Source organism: Furipterus horrens, unplaced genomic scaffold, assembly GCF_987537825.1.
Source record: "Furipterus horrens unplaced genomic scaffold, mFurHor1.1.pri manual_scaffold_12, whole genome shotgun sequence".
In the NCBI taxonomy this organism is placed as follows: Eukaryota; Metazoa; Chordata; class Mammalia; order Chiroptera; family Furipteridae; genus Furipterus; species Furipterus horrens.
In genome coordinates, this window is record NW_028327182.1 from 3,220,535 (window position 1) to 3,234,912 (window position 14,378).

Here is a 14,378-nt window from a genome sequence, read left to right on the forward strand (position 1 = left end):
GCTTCCGAAGCTACAGAAAGAGCTGCCAACTCATGATGTTAGGAAGAACAGTTTTCAGAATATAGTGAAATTGAAGGCTAAGGTGCAGAATAGCTAGAGGCTCCTGTCCTGTTTGGAAATAGCAGTACCTTGAATGTCTAATTAATTTTTATTCTCTTAGCATATAGGACTGACATTATTTTTACACTATTTATTATTATGCTCCACCATTAAAGTGTAAAATTCTGAGTGTATAGCACAGGCTTTATTTCAATGCTGATTTTATAAATTGTAAGCCTGCCAGTTTATTTTAATGTTGATTTTTAAAAAATATATTTCAGCTTATTGCATATTGGAAAAATGTATGAGTTGAATATATTTCATTACATAATGCTAATATACTTTTACTAGGAAAACTATTACTAAAATAAAAACATGCATGTACTGCATGCTCGATAATAAATCAAATCGCTTTTAAAGGATGGGAAATTAAAGAAAATTAATTTATTCTGAAAAAATTATCCAGGTTACTGGGATTACTCTGAATCATATATTTGGGCCATTTAGAAGATCAAAAATCAATATCCTTTCTCAGAAAGGTTACTGATTTGTTAAAATCAGGAAGATAAATACCAGATGGCCCTCCTTTGTGATTGTTGTCAGTATAATAGCACTGTATTCAAGAAACGAGGTCCCGGCCTAAGTTGTAGTCTATCATATTAACTTATATTTTAGTCTCAAGTTATAGGTGCACATATTTCCCAAATATATTGTTAGTCTGTACAACTACCTTAAGAGGTGAAATATTATCCCTAGTTAATGAATGTTTTCCATTCATTCAACATGTATTGGGCACATTTTGGGGTGAATTACAGTTCTAGAGCAAGGTTACATTTCTTGTCATTAAGTTCTCAAACCCTTATAGTTGGTGGCCTCCGATGGCTCGGTTACTGATGGCACGAAGGAAGAGAGCCTCGTGGGACAATCGGGGAGGGCGGAAAAGGAGCCGAGAAAGAGCGATGTGGCCTGGAGCTGCTCTGTCCCAGCCGGGCTCCTGGAAACTGCCACCCGAGGCCCCGCCTCTCTGCCAGGTGACACAGGGTTTCACGGATGGGACGAGGAAGTAGGAAAGGCGTGCACTTCAGCATCTGTTGGGTTGATGTCGCTGAGAGGCTGGCCAATCAGGGCACATTTGTGTTGGGTCCCATTCTTTCAGATGGTCCGGCTGAGCGGCTTGGTTTGCTAAGCCGCTGGCGTCTGTGCAGCTCCGCCCTGTTTGCCAGCTCTGGGCTGTAGGCGCCTCTCTCCTCCCTTCTGCCTGCCTGGTTCCCCTGACAGTGTCATCTAGCTGGGGGCTGGGGAATAGCAGAGAGGGAGGCAGAAATCCAGTGCTCCGGGAACACAGTGAGCCGGACACTGTTACTCTTCTCGTTGCGTAGCTGGGGCAAGCGCTCTGCCCGGTATTTGGGAGATGCTATCTATTCTAGTCTGTGTATCTTGGCAAACTGTGACAACCCCAGTGGACCCATTGTACACAACATCAATAATTTGTATGTCTCACGTTTGATAAGTATCCCCAAATAAATAGAATACCGAAGTATATAAAAGTATTTTTCTATTTGGTCCAGACCCAAAATTCCAGAAATTAAAACCAATTTCAATAAATACTTTTGTTTGCCCTTACTGTCATTTTAAACACTAGCCTTAAACACGTGCCGTTTCATTAAGTTTTCCTCCCTCTTAGGAATGCCGAAGCATTTCTCAAGGCAGTTCATTTTATTTCCAGGAGTTCAAGGTCACACTCACAACACCCCGCTAGCGAAACGGTGTATTTCTATATAAACAAACACGACATAAGCCAGGCTGCATTGAAAGGTGCATGGGAGCGCTCACCACCTTGGCTGACCGGTGAGCACCCCGAGCCCACCTTTGACCCTGTCCTCCCCCACCTGACGCTGCCCCCTTTCAGGCGCCCAGGAACTCTGTGGTCATGGTGGACCGAGTCCCTGGGCAAATCCTGGAAGGGTAATATTCTGTTCCGTAGCTTTGTTTCTGTTGCTCAGTTTTGCTGACGTAGTCCTGCTACGCCACATGGAAGGGGTCCTTGGCTGCTGTGACTTAGGACGTGACCGGAAGCCAACCTGGCAGAATGGCCCCAACCCTGTTTTGCTTGGAGTCCACCGGTATGAATCGGATTCATTCCCACCCTTGGGGACACGTGTCCCGTGACCCACAGTTTTCTCTCCCATTGTATAGGGATAAATGTCTACTATAGAGTGTGGTCGGGAGGGCAAAAGTTGTGTGTTTATGAAGCCTTAACGCAATACTTGACATTAGACATGCTTGGTTCAAACTTTGGGTTGGTTCTTGGTCTTCACAGGTTTTCTGCAGGCCGGTGTGTCTACAGGTGTCAAACCCTCTGAATGGTGTCTCACATTTGTCAGACAGGTTACAATCTCAAAGGACTGTCAATACGTGGGATCCTGTGATCCTCAGTGGAAGTAGCATTAGTAATGACAGCCATCGTTGCGAAGACTGACTGAGCACTTCTCGTGCGCCTGACGCTGTTTGTATCAGTGAGCGCTCCTGAGTGCGTGACGGCTGTTAAACTGTCGCACTTACTCATCCCTCCCGGCCATCTCCGGACATAGGTACTGTCACTACGCCCAGTTAGAGATGGGGACACCGAGGCTCGGCGTAAGTAACGTGTCCAGGCTCACACAGCCAGGAAGCGGCATTCTCAAGAACAGCGGCCACAATAGCAACGTCAGGGGCCGCCACCAATTATGCTTTCGTTCTGTTCTAGCCACTTCTCGTATACGCATGATCTCAGCTCGGCCCCACCACGCCCCCTGGGACACAGGGTCTCTTTTCTCTGTAGCTGGGTAGTCTCAAAGTGACACGGCTAAGACATGGGACTGAAAACCCGGCTGCTGTAGTTGCCACTCCCCCCTGACGTTTCCGGGTAAAGCTCAGGCTGCTCTCCCCACACTGGGCACACCGGGCTTGGGGAGCCCGTCCGGGCCACTTCCAGGATGGTCTCGTCCGTCTACACGATTCACAGCGTCGGGTGTAAAAACCCGGGACGGAAGGGAGGTCACAGAAAAGAGAAGCGCTACCTCTCGGTTGCCAGCTCCCCATGTAAGAAATCCTGCATTTTTAAAAGTGAGTTGGATTTAAAAAAGTACATCACTGTGTCATTTAGTGCTTTGAAGATGTAATAAGATCATATATATACACACATATATGTATTAGAATGTTTATTCCGTTCCCCACAGTATAATTACATCTGTTATGTGCAGCCCGCTCTCCCTTGTTCCCACAGCACATTCTTCCTGGTTCTGTGCTTCTTCACTGACCTAAGTCCCGAACATTCGTGGGGCATCTCCACGCGCCCGGCACTGTGCGGGGCAGTGAGAATACAGAGAGCAGTGAGGTGTGGTCCCTGTTTTAAGCAGCATAAAACGTGGAGAATAAACTAAACTAAGACACAGCGAAGCATGATCGCTGTGTGTGAGGGCAGAGGGGCGACAGGCCAGAGGGAGCGCCTCTCTCCCCATAGTCCCGTAGGGGTTCCGTGGGAGGAAGGATGCCCAGGTCACGGTGACCACCCGTGCCGGAGGGCGAGGTCCTGGCCTGCAGGGTGGGGCTGGGGTGAGCTGCCTGGGCGAGGAGAGGAGGGCCCAGTGGTGTGGCTGGCAGGCCAGCAGGTGACGTGAGGGAGGACAGGGGGCCAAGCTCAGGAGTTCGGAAGATCATCTGTGGGCAAACCCACCTGTACCCCTGGAAACTTAGGCGGGGCAATGCTGCTTGTATATTTTCCATTCAAACCGTTCCATTTGGCACGTGTGTTGGGAGAACGGTGCAAGTCAGCATGTAGGGTATATATAGTTCCATTACTATTTTCTGTCCAATCATCTACAAAACATCTCTGCGCTACAGAATTCATAGTGGTTTATTTAATTTTCTCCTTTCTTTGAGAGTGTTTATACGGTTTTTATCTCGTCCCCTCTTTTAGAAACTTTTCAAGAAGGACCATGTCACTTAACCTTTTTGCCCTAAGAGAGCTACACGTAATCTTTTCATTGTGAATGAAACATTTTAGAAAAAGAGGGGGGAGAATTCACCCAGAAAGCCACAAGAGGATCTTAACCATTTATAACGTTTTGACATAAAATAGGTGTGTCTATGAAGTCAGTATCATACTACTAGGACTCCTGACTTCTCACGTGGGTGCGCCGGGGATCGCCTTTGCAAGAACACGCTGCTTTGGTCCAGGGTCCCAGGAGCGTGTCCTGCCCACACTAGCTGCTCCATCACCGTGTGTTCTGACCCTGGCCGGCTCTTTTTCTCCTCGTCTGTGCAAATGCTTTGGTGTTTAGACCCTCTTTTTCAGAGCAGTTTAATTCTACATAGATTTTATGTTGTTGGGGTTTTTTTACTTTTAATAATTAGTACATTTCAAAGATTTTAGGAGCACGTGGAGAAAGATAGCCTGAAGCGTACCTTTCATGGAATGTGATTTTATCTTCTGACCCCAGTACTGAGTCTACACGGGCAGTGAGCGGCGCGGTAGGGAAATGGCTGGGTGAGTCTGAGATACGCAAGGAGCAAAGGCGGCTGTGACTGAGAAGCTGGACACGCCACAGAGGCTGCTGCACTTCTCAGGCAATGGGTCATTCAGTCCACAGCCTTAAAGATGATGTTGTCATGGCCCTGATCGTGGGGCCGCTCAGGCAGCAGAAATGACCGTCGGGGCTGTACACATCCATCCGGGAGTGTGCAGGCGCCTCTGGGGTGGCCGCGTGGCCTGCAGTTGACATGCAGCCGGTCCAGCTCTGCTTCCTTTATTATTATTGTTAGGGTTTTTCTCGAGCCGTTTGGCCCGTGGTCCTGGTTCTCTGCTCTGGCTTCTTTTTACGTCGTCAGGTTATTTGCTCCAGGTCTCCTGTTAGTTCTGGAGGATTCAACGCTAAAGGGAAATTGAACCCTTGTTTCCCTACCTGGTATGGAACCACCAGATAAGTCTTCACTTAAAAAAAAAGTGTCTCTCCTCATGCCATTGTCTGGAGCTGTGAAAACAACCACCAGACTTGTTTCCACATTTTAAATCACTTCTGGTGAAGATAAAGAGGCTTGGATGATCTTCTACTGAAATGTCAGGCTAGCGCTTCCAATGTCATCACTTGTGAATGATTTTTAGATGGTTTTAAATGAGCGCATATGTTTTCTGCTAATATATCATCTACACCGAAGTGGTTCGGGGAACAAGTGCCAAGTGTCAGCTGTGCCTGCTTCTTCGTGGAGCTGAAGGCCCCTGGTCCACACGGATTGTTTCGCAGGGTTGCGTGTCCCAGGGACACTGAGGCCAGCTCCCCAGGGTAAGCATCCAGCTCTGCCTCTTACTAGCCATGTGACCTTGGGCAGGTGACGCAGCTCTCTCTGAGCCTCAGTTCTCCCCTCTCTCTGAGATGGGGGTAATGATGGTATCTACCTTCTAGGGCACATGTGAAGATCAAGTGAGTTGACATGCTGAGGACAGGACCTGGTGCAGAGTCCTTAGCAGGTGTTGGTTTGTTTGTTTGTTCACAGCCATTATCATCCGATTGGCACAGATTGAATCCATAGAACGGAAGGGTTACACAGTCACTGTTTGAATGTAATTTCGAATGTCCTTCTCTACTGGGTGAAGCAGAGGGGCACTCGAGAGTCTTGGGTAGGCAGTGAAGGCCTGGGACTTCCAAGCCAGTAGGAGTCTTCTGTATGCTGTGTAAGCAGACAAGGCTTTAACTGTCATAACTTAAGTTTTTAAAGATGACATATTATATGCCTATTGCATCTTTTTAAAGGTGATTGCTTCTAAAACATAAAAGGTATTATCTAGTCTTCCTAAGCCAATAATAAACATTATACAGTACATACAAAGCACAGTCACTCATTGTTATTGATGGGAGCTGTATCTTCTTATCTTTTAGAACTCTTCAGCAATAAATACAGAATGAGAACCATGGGTTTCAAAGTGCTGCCGGAACAAGAGAAACCATCTTTCACCGCTGTGGTCTTACTAGCCTATTTGGTAAGTCAACTCTACTCTCCCGCGAATGTGGCGGAAGAATTCATACACGTTGTACCCAAACTCTTTGCTCTGTCTGACCCCATGTTTTAAATTTTTCTTTCAAATTGCATTTTATAATGATCACATTTAATGAATAGATAAGTCAAAGATTGCCCCTGAGTCTGAACATTTGTGACGGTTGTTGAAATTATTCTATTTAAATCTAGATGAAGTCATAATCACAGTGTTATTTGTAGCTCAGTGACAAGGACCACCTTGGGTTCGTTTACAGGAATTCCCACAGCGCATCTTAGATGCTAACAAGACCACAGAGTCTGATTGGGAGCCCATGACTCACAGTTTGTGAAGTATTCAGAACTGATTTTTTTCAAGTTTTATTTTTTTATAGTTACTTATATCTTTGGTTCCAGAACACATTAAGGACAGATGGAGAATTTTCATGTTTGAAAGCTTGACGCTAAAAATCTATGAAGACATTGAAAAGAATTGAAACTTGTTTAGTTTGAAGATAGAATCATGATCTACAACCGTGAGAAGAACTATTTACACTGAAGGCAGTACCCGGAGCCTTCTTGGAAGACAAAATACGAGGAAATGGTGTCCATTTGGAGTCAGATTCAGGCAGATGTCAGGGAAGCTGCCTTCCTTTGACTTGAGGTTGTTAAACACCAGAATGAAAGTCAAAGTCTTTACAGCCTCTTTGAGGTGGGAGAGAATTTCCTGTGTTTCTTGGATAAAATCAGACTCCTCTACGATGGGTAGGCAAGGGCTGTTAAGAGAGGCAGGAGGAGATTCTTAGACCTTTAGCCCCAAATTATGTTCTAGTCCTAAATCTCACCTTGAACTCTCCCTCCTGCCTGCTCTGAAGGGTCAGGCTTTGATTTTCTGTAAGGAGGCCGGCACATCATTACAGAACTTCCTGCTTCAGGATGGAGGCAGTTTGTACTGCACACCTGCTCGTGACTGTAACCATCCAAGGTCCTGGGCACCTGCGCTGTGATAGGTGTGACAGGCTTTATCCCTAGCGATGTCTCTGTTCTCCCGGCACTTCCGAAGGTTTTTAGCTTTTACTTCAGAAAACAAAATTGTCATCAGAAAGGCCATCGAGAGTGTTTCTACTAATGATAAAGGGTTGAAATGAATGTTGTCCCTCACCTAAAATTCTATTATTGATGACTTTTTTTTACAAAATACTGTTAAAAAGCAGATGAATATATTTCTGTAGGATCATAGTATATGAAGTGAATGTGTTGTTTTTAAATAAAATGAGAATAAAAAGGCTATGTTTGGGGAAATGACTTACAGCCTTTCTTTTTGCCAAAATAGATAACCTTTCCATTTAAGTCCTATGCTGTGAACCAAGTACAGCGTTACACCCATGTTAGTGGTGAAATGGTCGTCAGTAAGGCCCTGGCTGGTTTAGCTCAGTGGATTGAGCGTCGGCCTGCGAGCTAAGTGTCGCTGGTTCGATCTTCCAGTCAGGGCACATCAGAGAAGGAAAACTCTGACTCCAAAAAACCTCCGCTGCCTTGCGGCATACCTCTTCAGGGGAAAGGCTAAGGGAGTAAACCCCGACAGAAAATCCGGAGCCGGAGTCCCTAAGGCGGTTTGACGTTGTAGTCAACACCGGCAACTCCTGCGGCGCACCTGAAGCCAAGCTGTATTGACTCCGTCTTTCCCTTGGACCCTTCAGCTGCGAAGAGAGGGGGGGTCTGCTGCATGGGCAACAGCAGACCCTCCATATCACCCTGCCCAGGCTCTGTAGCTTCAGCGTCATCACAAGATGTCGATTCAACACGGGAGGAGACAGATACCATGTCACTCCCGAGTCGGACTGCACAGCCATTCTCGGCGGTGCAGATAGGCTCTTAAGAAGCTACACCATCGTCTCTCGAGACGGACGGCTGCCGACGACGACGGCTGCCGACGGTCGTCAGTAAGAACGTAAGTTCATATTTGCAAAGCACTTTTACTTTGAATTGTCCAGAGAGTTTAGCTACTACTGTCATCGTCATCATTGTCAAGAAGTTTACTGACCTCACGATTGTCAGAAGTTTTTGAAAGACAATCTCTAAGTAAATACGGTTCACTTGAAAAAGGCTGAAACAGCTACATCAAAACGGGGTGGCAACTTCTCCAAGATGGAGGCCTAGACAGATGCGTTGCATCTCCCTCCACAACTAAGAAGGAACACAACTACCTCAAAACTAGAGACAACCAGAAGTTCCAGAAAATAGAGCTGCATGCAAGTCCAACAAACAAAGAAATAAAGAAGAAATACTCACCCAGACAGGCAGGAGGGGTGGAGCCAGGGCAGAGAGGACTCAGTGTGGTGGTGGCAGCGGCGGCAGAGGCAGGCTGGTGGTGTGGTTACACATTTTAAAAAGTCAGGAGGGACACCTGGGGAGCGTTCCCAGCACCAGACCAGACCACACAGCTCACGGTCCCAGCGCCGGGGAAAATCAAGCCTCATTGCTTCTGACTGTGCAGATCAGTGGGGGTTGGGGCGGAGGCAGAAACTGCCGGTCTCTCAGCAGAGTCCGCTTGTTTAAGGGGCCCCCACGGTCCTTGAACGTCAACAAACTCACCCACTCTGGGAACGACAGCCAGGGCAACAGTTAGAGGGGCGCCAGTCCCATATAGGAAGTAGGAGAATTGCCTGGAAAAGGGGCGAGTGCTGAGCAAGTGGCATTGTTCCCTCTCAGACCCCTCCCCCACATACAGCGCCACAATGTGTGAAACACGTCGCCCTGTACTGACAAATACCTAAGGCTCCGCCCCTTACAACGTAACAGGTGCAACAGCTCTACCTGAGTAAGACACAGAGGCAAGCACACAGAGGAGCCTGTCAGAATGAGGAGACAGAGAAGTATGGCCCAGAAGAGGGAACAGATCAAGGTTCCAGTGGGAAAACTAAGTGATGAGGAGACAGCCAACCTAACAAATGAGGAGACAGTCAACCTAACAGATGCAGAGTTCAAAACTCTGGTGACAGAGATGCTCACAGGCTTGACAGATATGCTTCAGCATGGCACACACATAAGGGAAGAGGTGAAGGCTATGCTAAGTAAAATGAAGGACAATCCACACAAAACCAATGGCGAAGAGAAGGAAACCAGGGTTCAAATCAATGATTTGGAACATAAGGAAGAAAAAAACAGTCAACCAGTGCAGGAGGAGGGAATCAAGAATTGAAAACAGTGAGGAGAGGCTTAGGAACCTCTGGGACAGCTTTAAAGGTGCCAACATCTGAATCATAGGGGTGCCAGAAGGAGAAGAGGAAGAGCAAGAAATGGAAAGTTTATGTGAAAAAATGATGAAGGAAAACTTCCCAAATTTGGCAAAGAAAATAGATATACAAGTCTAGGAAGCACAGAGAGTCCCAAACAAGCAAGACCCAAGGAGGACCACACCAAGACACATCATAATTAAAATGCTAAAGATTCAAGATAAAGAGAGAATCTTAAAAGCAGCAAGAGAAAAGCAGTGAATTACCTACAAATGGGTGCCTATAAGATTAGCAGCTGATTTCTCAAAAGAAACTTTGCAGGCAAGAAGGGACTGGCAAGCAGTATTTCATGTGATGAAAAGCAAGGACCTACAACCAAGATTCCTCTATCTAGCAAAGCTATCATTTAGAATGGAAGGGCAGATGAAGTGCTTCCCAGACAAGGTAAAGCTAAAGGAGTTCATCATCACCAAGCCATTATTACATGAAATGTCAAAGAGACTTACTTAAGAAGAAGAAGATTGAAATTTTGAACATTAAAATGACAACAAACTCACAATTATGAAAAACTGAATCTAAAAAATAAAAACAAAATCCAACTAAGCAAACCAGAAGAGGAACAGAATCACAGGTGTGGGGATCATTTTGACAGTTAACAGCTAGGAGCGGGAAGGGGGAGAAATGGGGAAATGGTGCAGGGACTAAGAAGCATAATCGGCTGGTACAAAATAGACAGGGGGGAGTTAAGAATAATATAGGAAAGGGTGAAGCCAAAGAACTTACATGCACGACCCATGGACATGAACTAAGGTGGATGGGATTGCCGGAGGAAGGGGAGTACTGGGCAGAGGGGAGAAAAGGGAAAAAAATGGGACTACTGTAATAACGTAATCAATAAAATATACTTAAAAAAAACTGGGTGGCAGATATGAGGTCTGTCCGGAAAAAGTCCAGCCATTGTTAATATAACGAGAACAGTTTATGCAACATCGATGTGATCTGGCAGCCAAGGAGAGGGGACTAGAATGAGCATGCATGAACAATGATGACTTCACTGTACTAGTTAGTGGGGGCGGTAGACACCATCGAGTGAGCATGTGCATGTGTGGCCGTCACATTCAAAAGGACTCTGTGGTAGAGCAACGAATTTGCATTAGATTTTACATTAAGCTTGAACATTCCTCCACAGAAACTATTCGGATGATTCAGAACCCACAGCTGTGGGCAACTGGCGATTGGCAGCTTCATCACAACATGTCTGCTCATGCATCACATCTTGTGCAGAGTTTTGGCAAATTATCAAATCACCCAGGTGACTCAGCCCCCCTACAGCCCAGATTTGGCGCCCTGTGACTTCTGGCTGTTTCCAAAAACTAAAATCGCCTTTGAAAGGGAAGAGATTTCAGACTGTTGATGAGATTCAGGAAAATGCGACGGGGCAGCTGATGGCATTTGGGAGACCTGTGTGAGGTCCCAAGGTGCCTCCTTTGAAGGGAACTGAGGTGTCATTGTCCTGTGTACAATGTCTCTTGCATCTTGTATCTTCTCTGTTTTTCATATTACATGGCTGGATACCTCTGGAGAGACCTTGTATGTCTAAAGGATAATAGCAAAGCTACTATAGCTATACAAATTTATTTCACTTACTTATTCAATTCATTATTCTTGAATATCCTTATATTTTTTCTTTTATTTTTGCTTATATATTTTTTAAGTATATTTTATCGATTAGGCCGTTACAGTTGTCCCAATTTTTCTCCCTTTGCCCCCCTCCTCCCGATTCTGCCCTTCCCTCCGGCAATCCCCCCCTTAGTTCATGGCCATGGGTCATGTGTGTAAGTTCTTTGGCTTCTCCTTTTCCTATCACTTATATTTATTTCTTGGTGATCAAAAATATAGTTTTGGAAATCAGAATTTTTTAGATTGTAAAAGGACCTTGGGTATCTGCATGACTGTTCTTTTAAGCATTCTCTTCGAAAACAGAGCACCTTCTGAGTCACTTTCTACTGGGGTCCTCAGAAATGTATCAAAGGAAGGAAGCAGTTGATTCTGAGAAAAAGGGAGACCTCACTCAGGGTACACGGAGAAGAATCAGGCACATTGATTTATTTGTTCCTCCGACTTATTCAGTAACGTGGTATTTTCTTCCTAAGATGAAAATTAAATGGGCCTCACTCTGACTTAATGTTGACATTCAGTGGTTGTGGGAATTATTCTGATGATACTGTTTATTTGTTTGTTTTCAAAAAATGCGATTAACTTCGTCCGAGGTAATGTTCGCGACACCGTTCTTTTCAGGTACGCGAAGCGATCTGTGAGGCAGGGGACTGCAGACAGCAAGAATTCAGGGACCGGTCTGGAGGCTGCGTTCTCTGCAGGCAATGTGGGCCAGGCATGGAGTTGTCAAAGGTACGGGACGCACGGGGAGGCTGGAGACTGGCCTTTTTAAATCCACTCTTTTTAGCTAATGTGTCCGGTAGTGAATTCCTAGTGAAGATTCGGACACCGTGACAGAATTCTTGGCTCACTGTGTCACCTCAGCCAAACAGAACACAATTCCCTTTTCACTACTTTCATCTACATGTGTCTCCCTGAGAGGAAAGAACTAGGTTCTAATAACCAGAATTCAATAAATGTTATTGTTCTATGTAACTTAATGTTTCTCATAGTTTATTGAAAGAATAAATTAGGATGTGTTATTCACATGAATTAAAAAGAACCAATAGCCTACTAATGATTGAAAAATCAAGCATTGGTAACAGAAAGTGGGGATGCTACCGTTTACGGAGACTTCTTTTTCTTAAAATGAATGTTATGATTGCTCGTCCAGAAGCAGAGATCAACACAATAGTGCCAGAGAGCGGCTCTTTTCCAAACCAGGGGTTTAAACGCTCCTCTGACAATGCAAGGATGATCGGTCTCCCCAGGTTGAGCGTAGGTTCCTCCCAGGATCATTTTAAAATATATTCATTTTAATCCCGATTGGTAAGACGCCGTGTTCTAGCATTTTTCTGAGTTTGGATATTCTTGGGTCCCTTTTTTCTTGGGAGCATGCTCAGAGCTATACATCTCTTTGCTTTCTTTTCTGACCTTTTGAAGCTGTTACTAGTTGTGGAGAACTGAGGTGCCATTTTTGTTCTAAATAAAGCATCAAAGTCTTTAAAGTGAGACAAGGAACAAAGGCTTCTTCCTTCTATTTAAAGTGACTTTTGAAAGAGAAGTCCTTTGCCCCCGCAGACGGCCATCATTTAGAGTTGAGGCTCGTCATTCTTGTCACAGGTTTTTGATCGGTGATCTACACACAGCAGGAAACTAAGATTTCTGCATTCCTCAGGTGATTCCTGCCTTGGACCGCTCCCTGGCCGTTGGACCATATCCGTGGTGGCTTTCAGCGCCCTGGGCGGTCCCTTGGCGTGGACACTGGCTGGCCTCAGAACCCTGTGTGATGTGTAGTTAACGGTAGCCTCTCCGCTGGGTGTGTGGCTCTGTGGATGGCAGGGACCTGCGTTTCTAGACTAGGGTTTGGCTGTGTAAGAGGATCTGCATATCTAGGATCAGTGAGCGCAGTAGTTAGGAATGCGGTCATGCCCAGGAGGAAAACAGACCGTGATGTTTCTAGCCCTCCAAAGTCCCTTTCCCCAATCTCTGTGAAAATCTAAACGAAACTTTCCAGAGGCCATGATGAGTAAATCATTTCTAAGAAGTTGCTCCCAACCTTCATCCTTTGAACCCAGAGACTATAACCTTCAAATAATTTCTGGGGAATCAAACCAGAGGATGAAGGTACTATCAGCTCTAATATGTATTTTTTAATTTAAAAAAATCTGGCTTCTGAAATTATCTGATAGCAGTTTCCGTATTTCACAGTGTTCCTCGGACATCCGGAAGGAATATTTCTCTCTAGGTAGCCGCTTTCCCTGAGCATCGAACTAGCTGTCCAACCTCATTCCACTGGGAGCAGTCAGAGGGAAGCAGTTCAGAGAATTCTTCTTTATGTACTTATTTTATTTATGAATTTTCATTTTTATATTTATTATCACTTTCTTCATGTAAAGAAGAGACCAGGACACACTGAGTGAGAAAGAATAAAAGTAAAGGTCATGTTGTCATGGAAATAATGGAGTGTCAAGGTCAAGGTTGGGTGCACACTGCTGCAATGTCCACTGTGTCCCCGTGGGCTCCGAGGTGACGTGTGGAGCACGGGTGACCTGCTCACTCAGCTGGCATCCTTGCCCTCTGCACAGAGTCCCCAGCTGCCAGCAGACACAGAGCGTCGCTTTGCTAAAGAAGTGAGAGAATCGGTCAACCCCAGAGAGTTTTGGCAGGGGGGCTGGGGGGCTTGACAAGTCAACCTCGTCATAGGAGAGTTAACACATCTGTGTGCTCTAGATAACGTATTCCACCAAGTCTTTTATCCTGGTCTTAGCCCTTAGCAAATACAAGCAAGTACTGAGCCTTGCCCATGGTCTAAGACGCAAACCGTAAGAGAGGAAAAGGGACCCGCCCGTGGAAGTATAAATATATTTTTATTTCCCAGTTAACTAATCAAGGCAGAGAGCTGGAGTATTTATGAGCAATGACTTTGAGGCCTAAAATTTCTAAACTGTCTGCTCATAAATTTTCAGCTGCTTCTTTTCGGGCTGCCTTTATTAAGTTTTTAGCAATAACATATATCTTTCATAGGAAAGAAAAGTAAGTTTTGAATATATTACAATCAGATACATTAATAAACATATTTAAGTGGTTAATTATCACTTCCTGCTGTACAAGTCAAGAGAAAATGTAGCCTTTTGACGAAGACTCAATTTTTTATTAGTGGTCAGATGACTACATTGATAAATAATTCCTTTTTATTTGGAACACTAAATATAATAATATATATTATTGTTCCAGTCCCTGTTCAAGGTAGATTGAAATGGCCGGTGTCATCGAGGAACTGGGCTGGTCACTTCGTTTCCTTTTAATTCCTTGAGCTTAAGCCCCGCCCCCTGAAGCGAGGGCTGTTGTGCTTCTGGGAAGGGCAGCTTGGGAGCGGGGGACACCCCCCCGGCATCTGGGCCGAGGACCAGCTTCAGAACCGGACAGCTGTCCACG

At 45.3% G+C, this 14,378-nt stretch overlaps 1 protein-coding gene across 1 annotated transcript in view; it reads left to right on the forward strand.

Moving 5' to 3' along the window:
- TNFRSF19 (TNF receptor superfamily member 19) overlaps window positions 1–14,378 on the forward strand; it is a 66,520-nt gene that overhangs the window by 12,973 nt on the left and 39,169 nt on the right. The window contains exons 2-3 of the mRNA XM_090258722.1: window positions 5,955–6,055; window positions 11,583–11,693. Coding sequence (XP_090114848.1) covers window positions 5,978–6,055; window positions 11,583–11,693 — 189 coding nt within the window. The 5' untranslated portion in view covers window positions 5,955–5,977. The remainder of the gene's footprint in view (window positions 1–5,954; window positions 6,056–11,582; window positions 11,694–14,378) is intronic.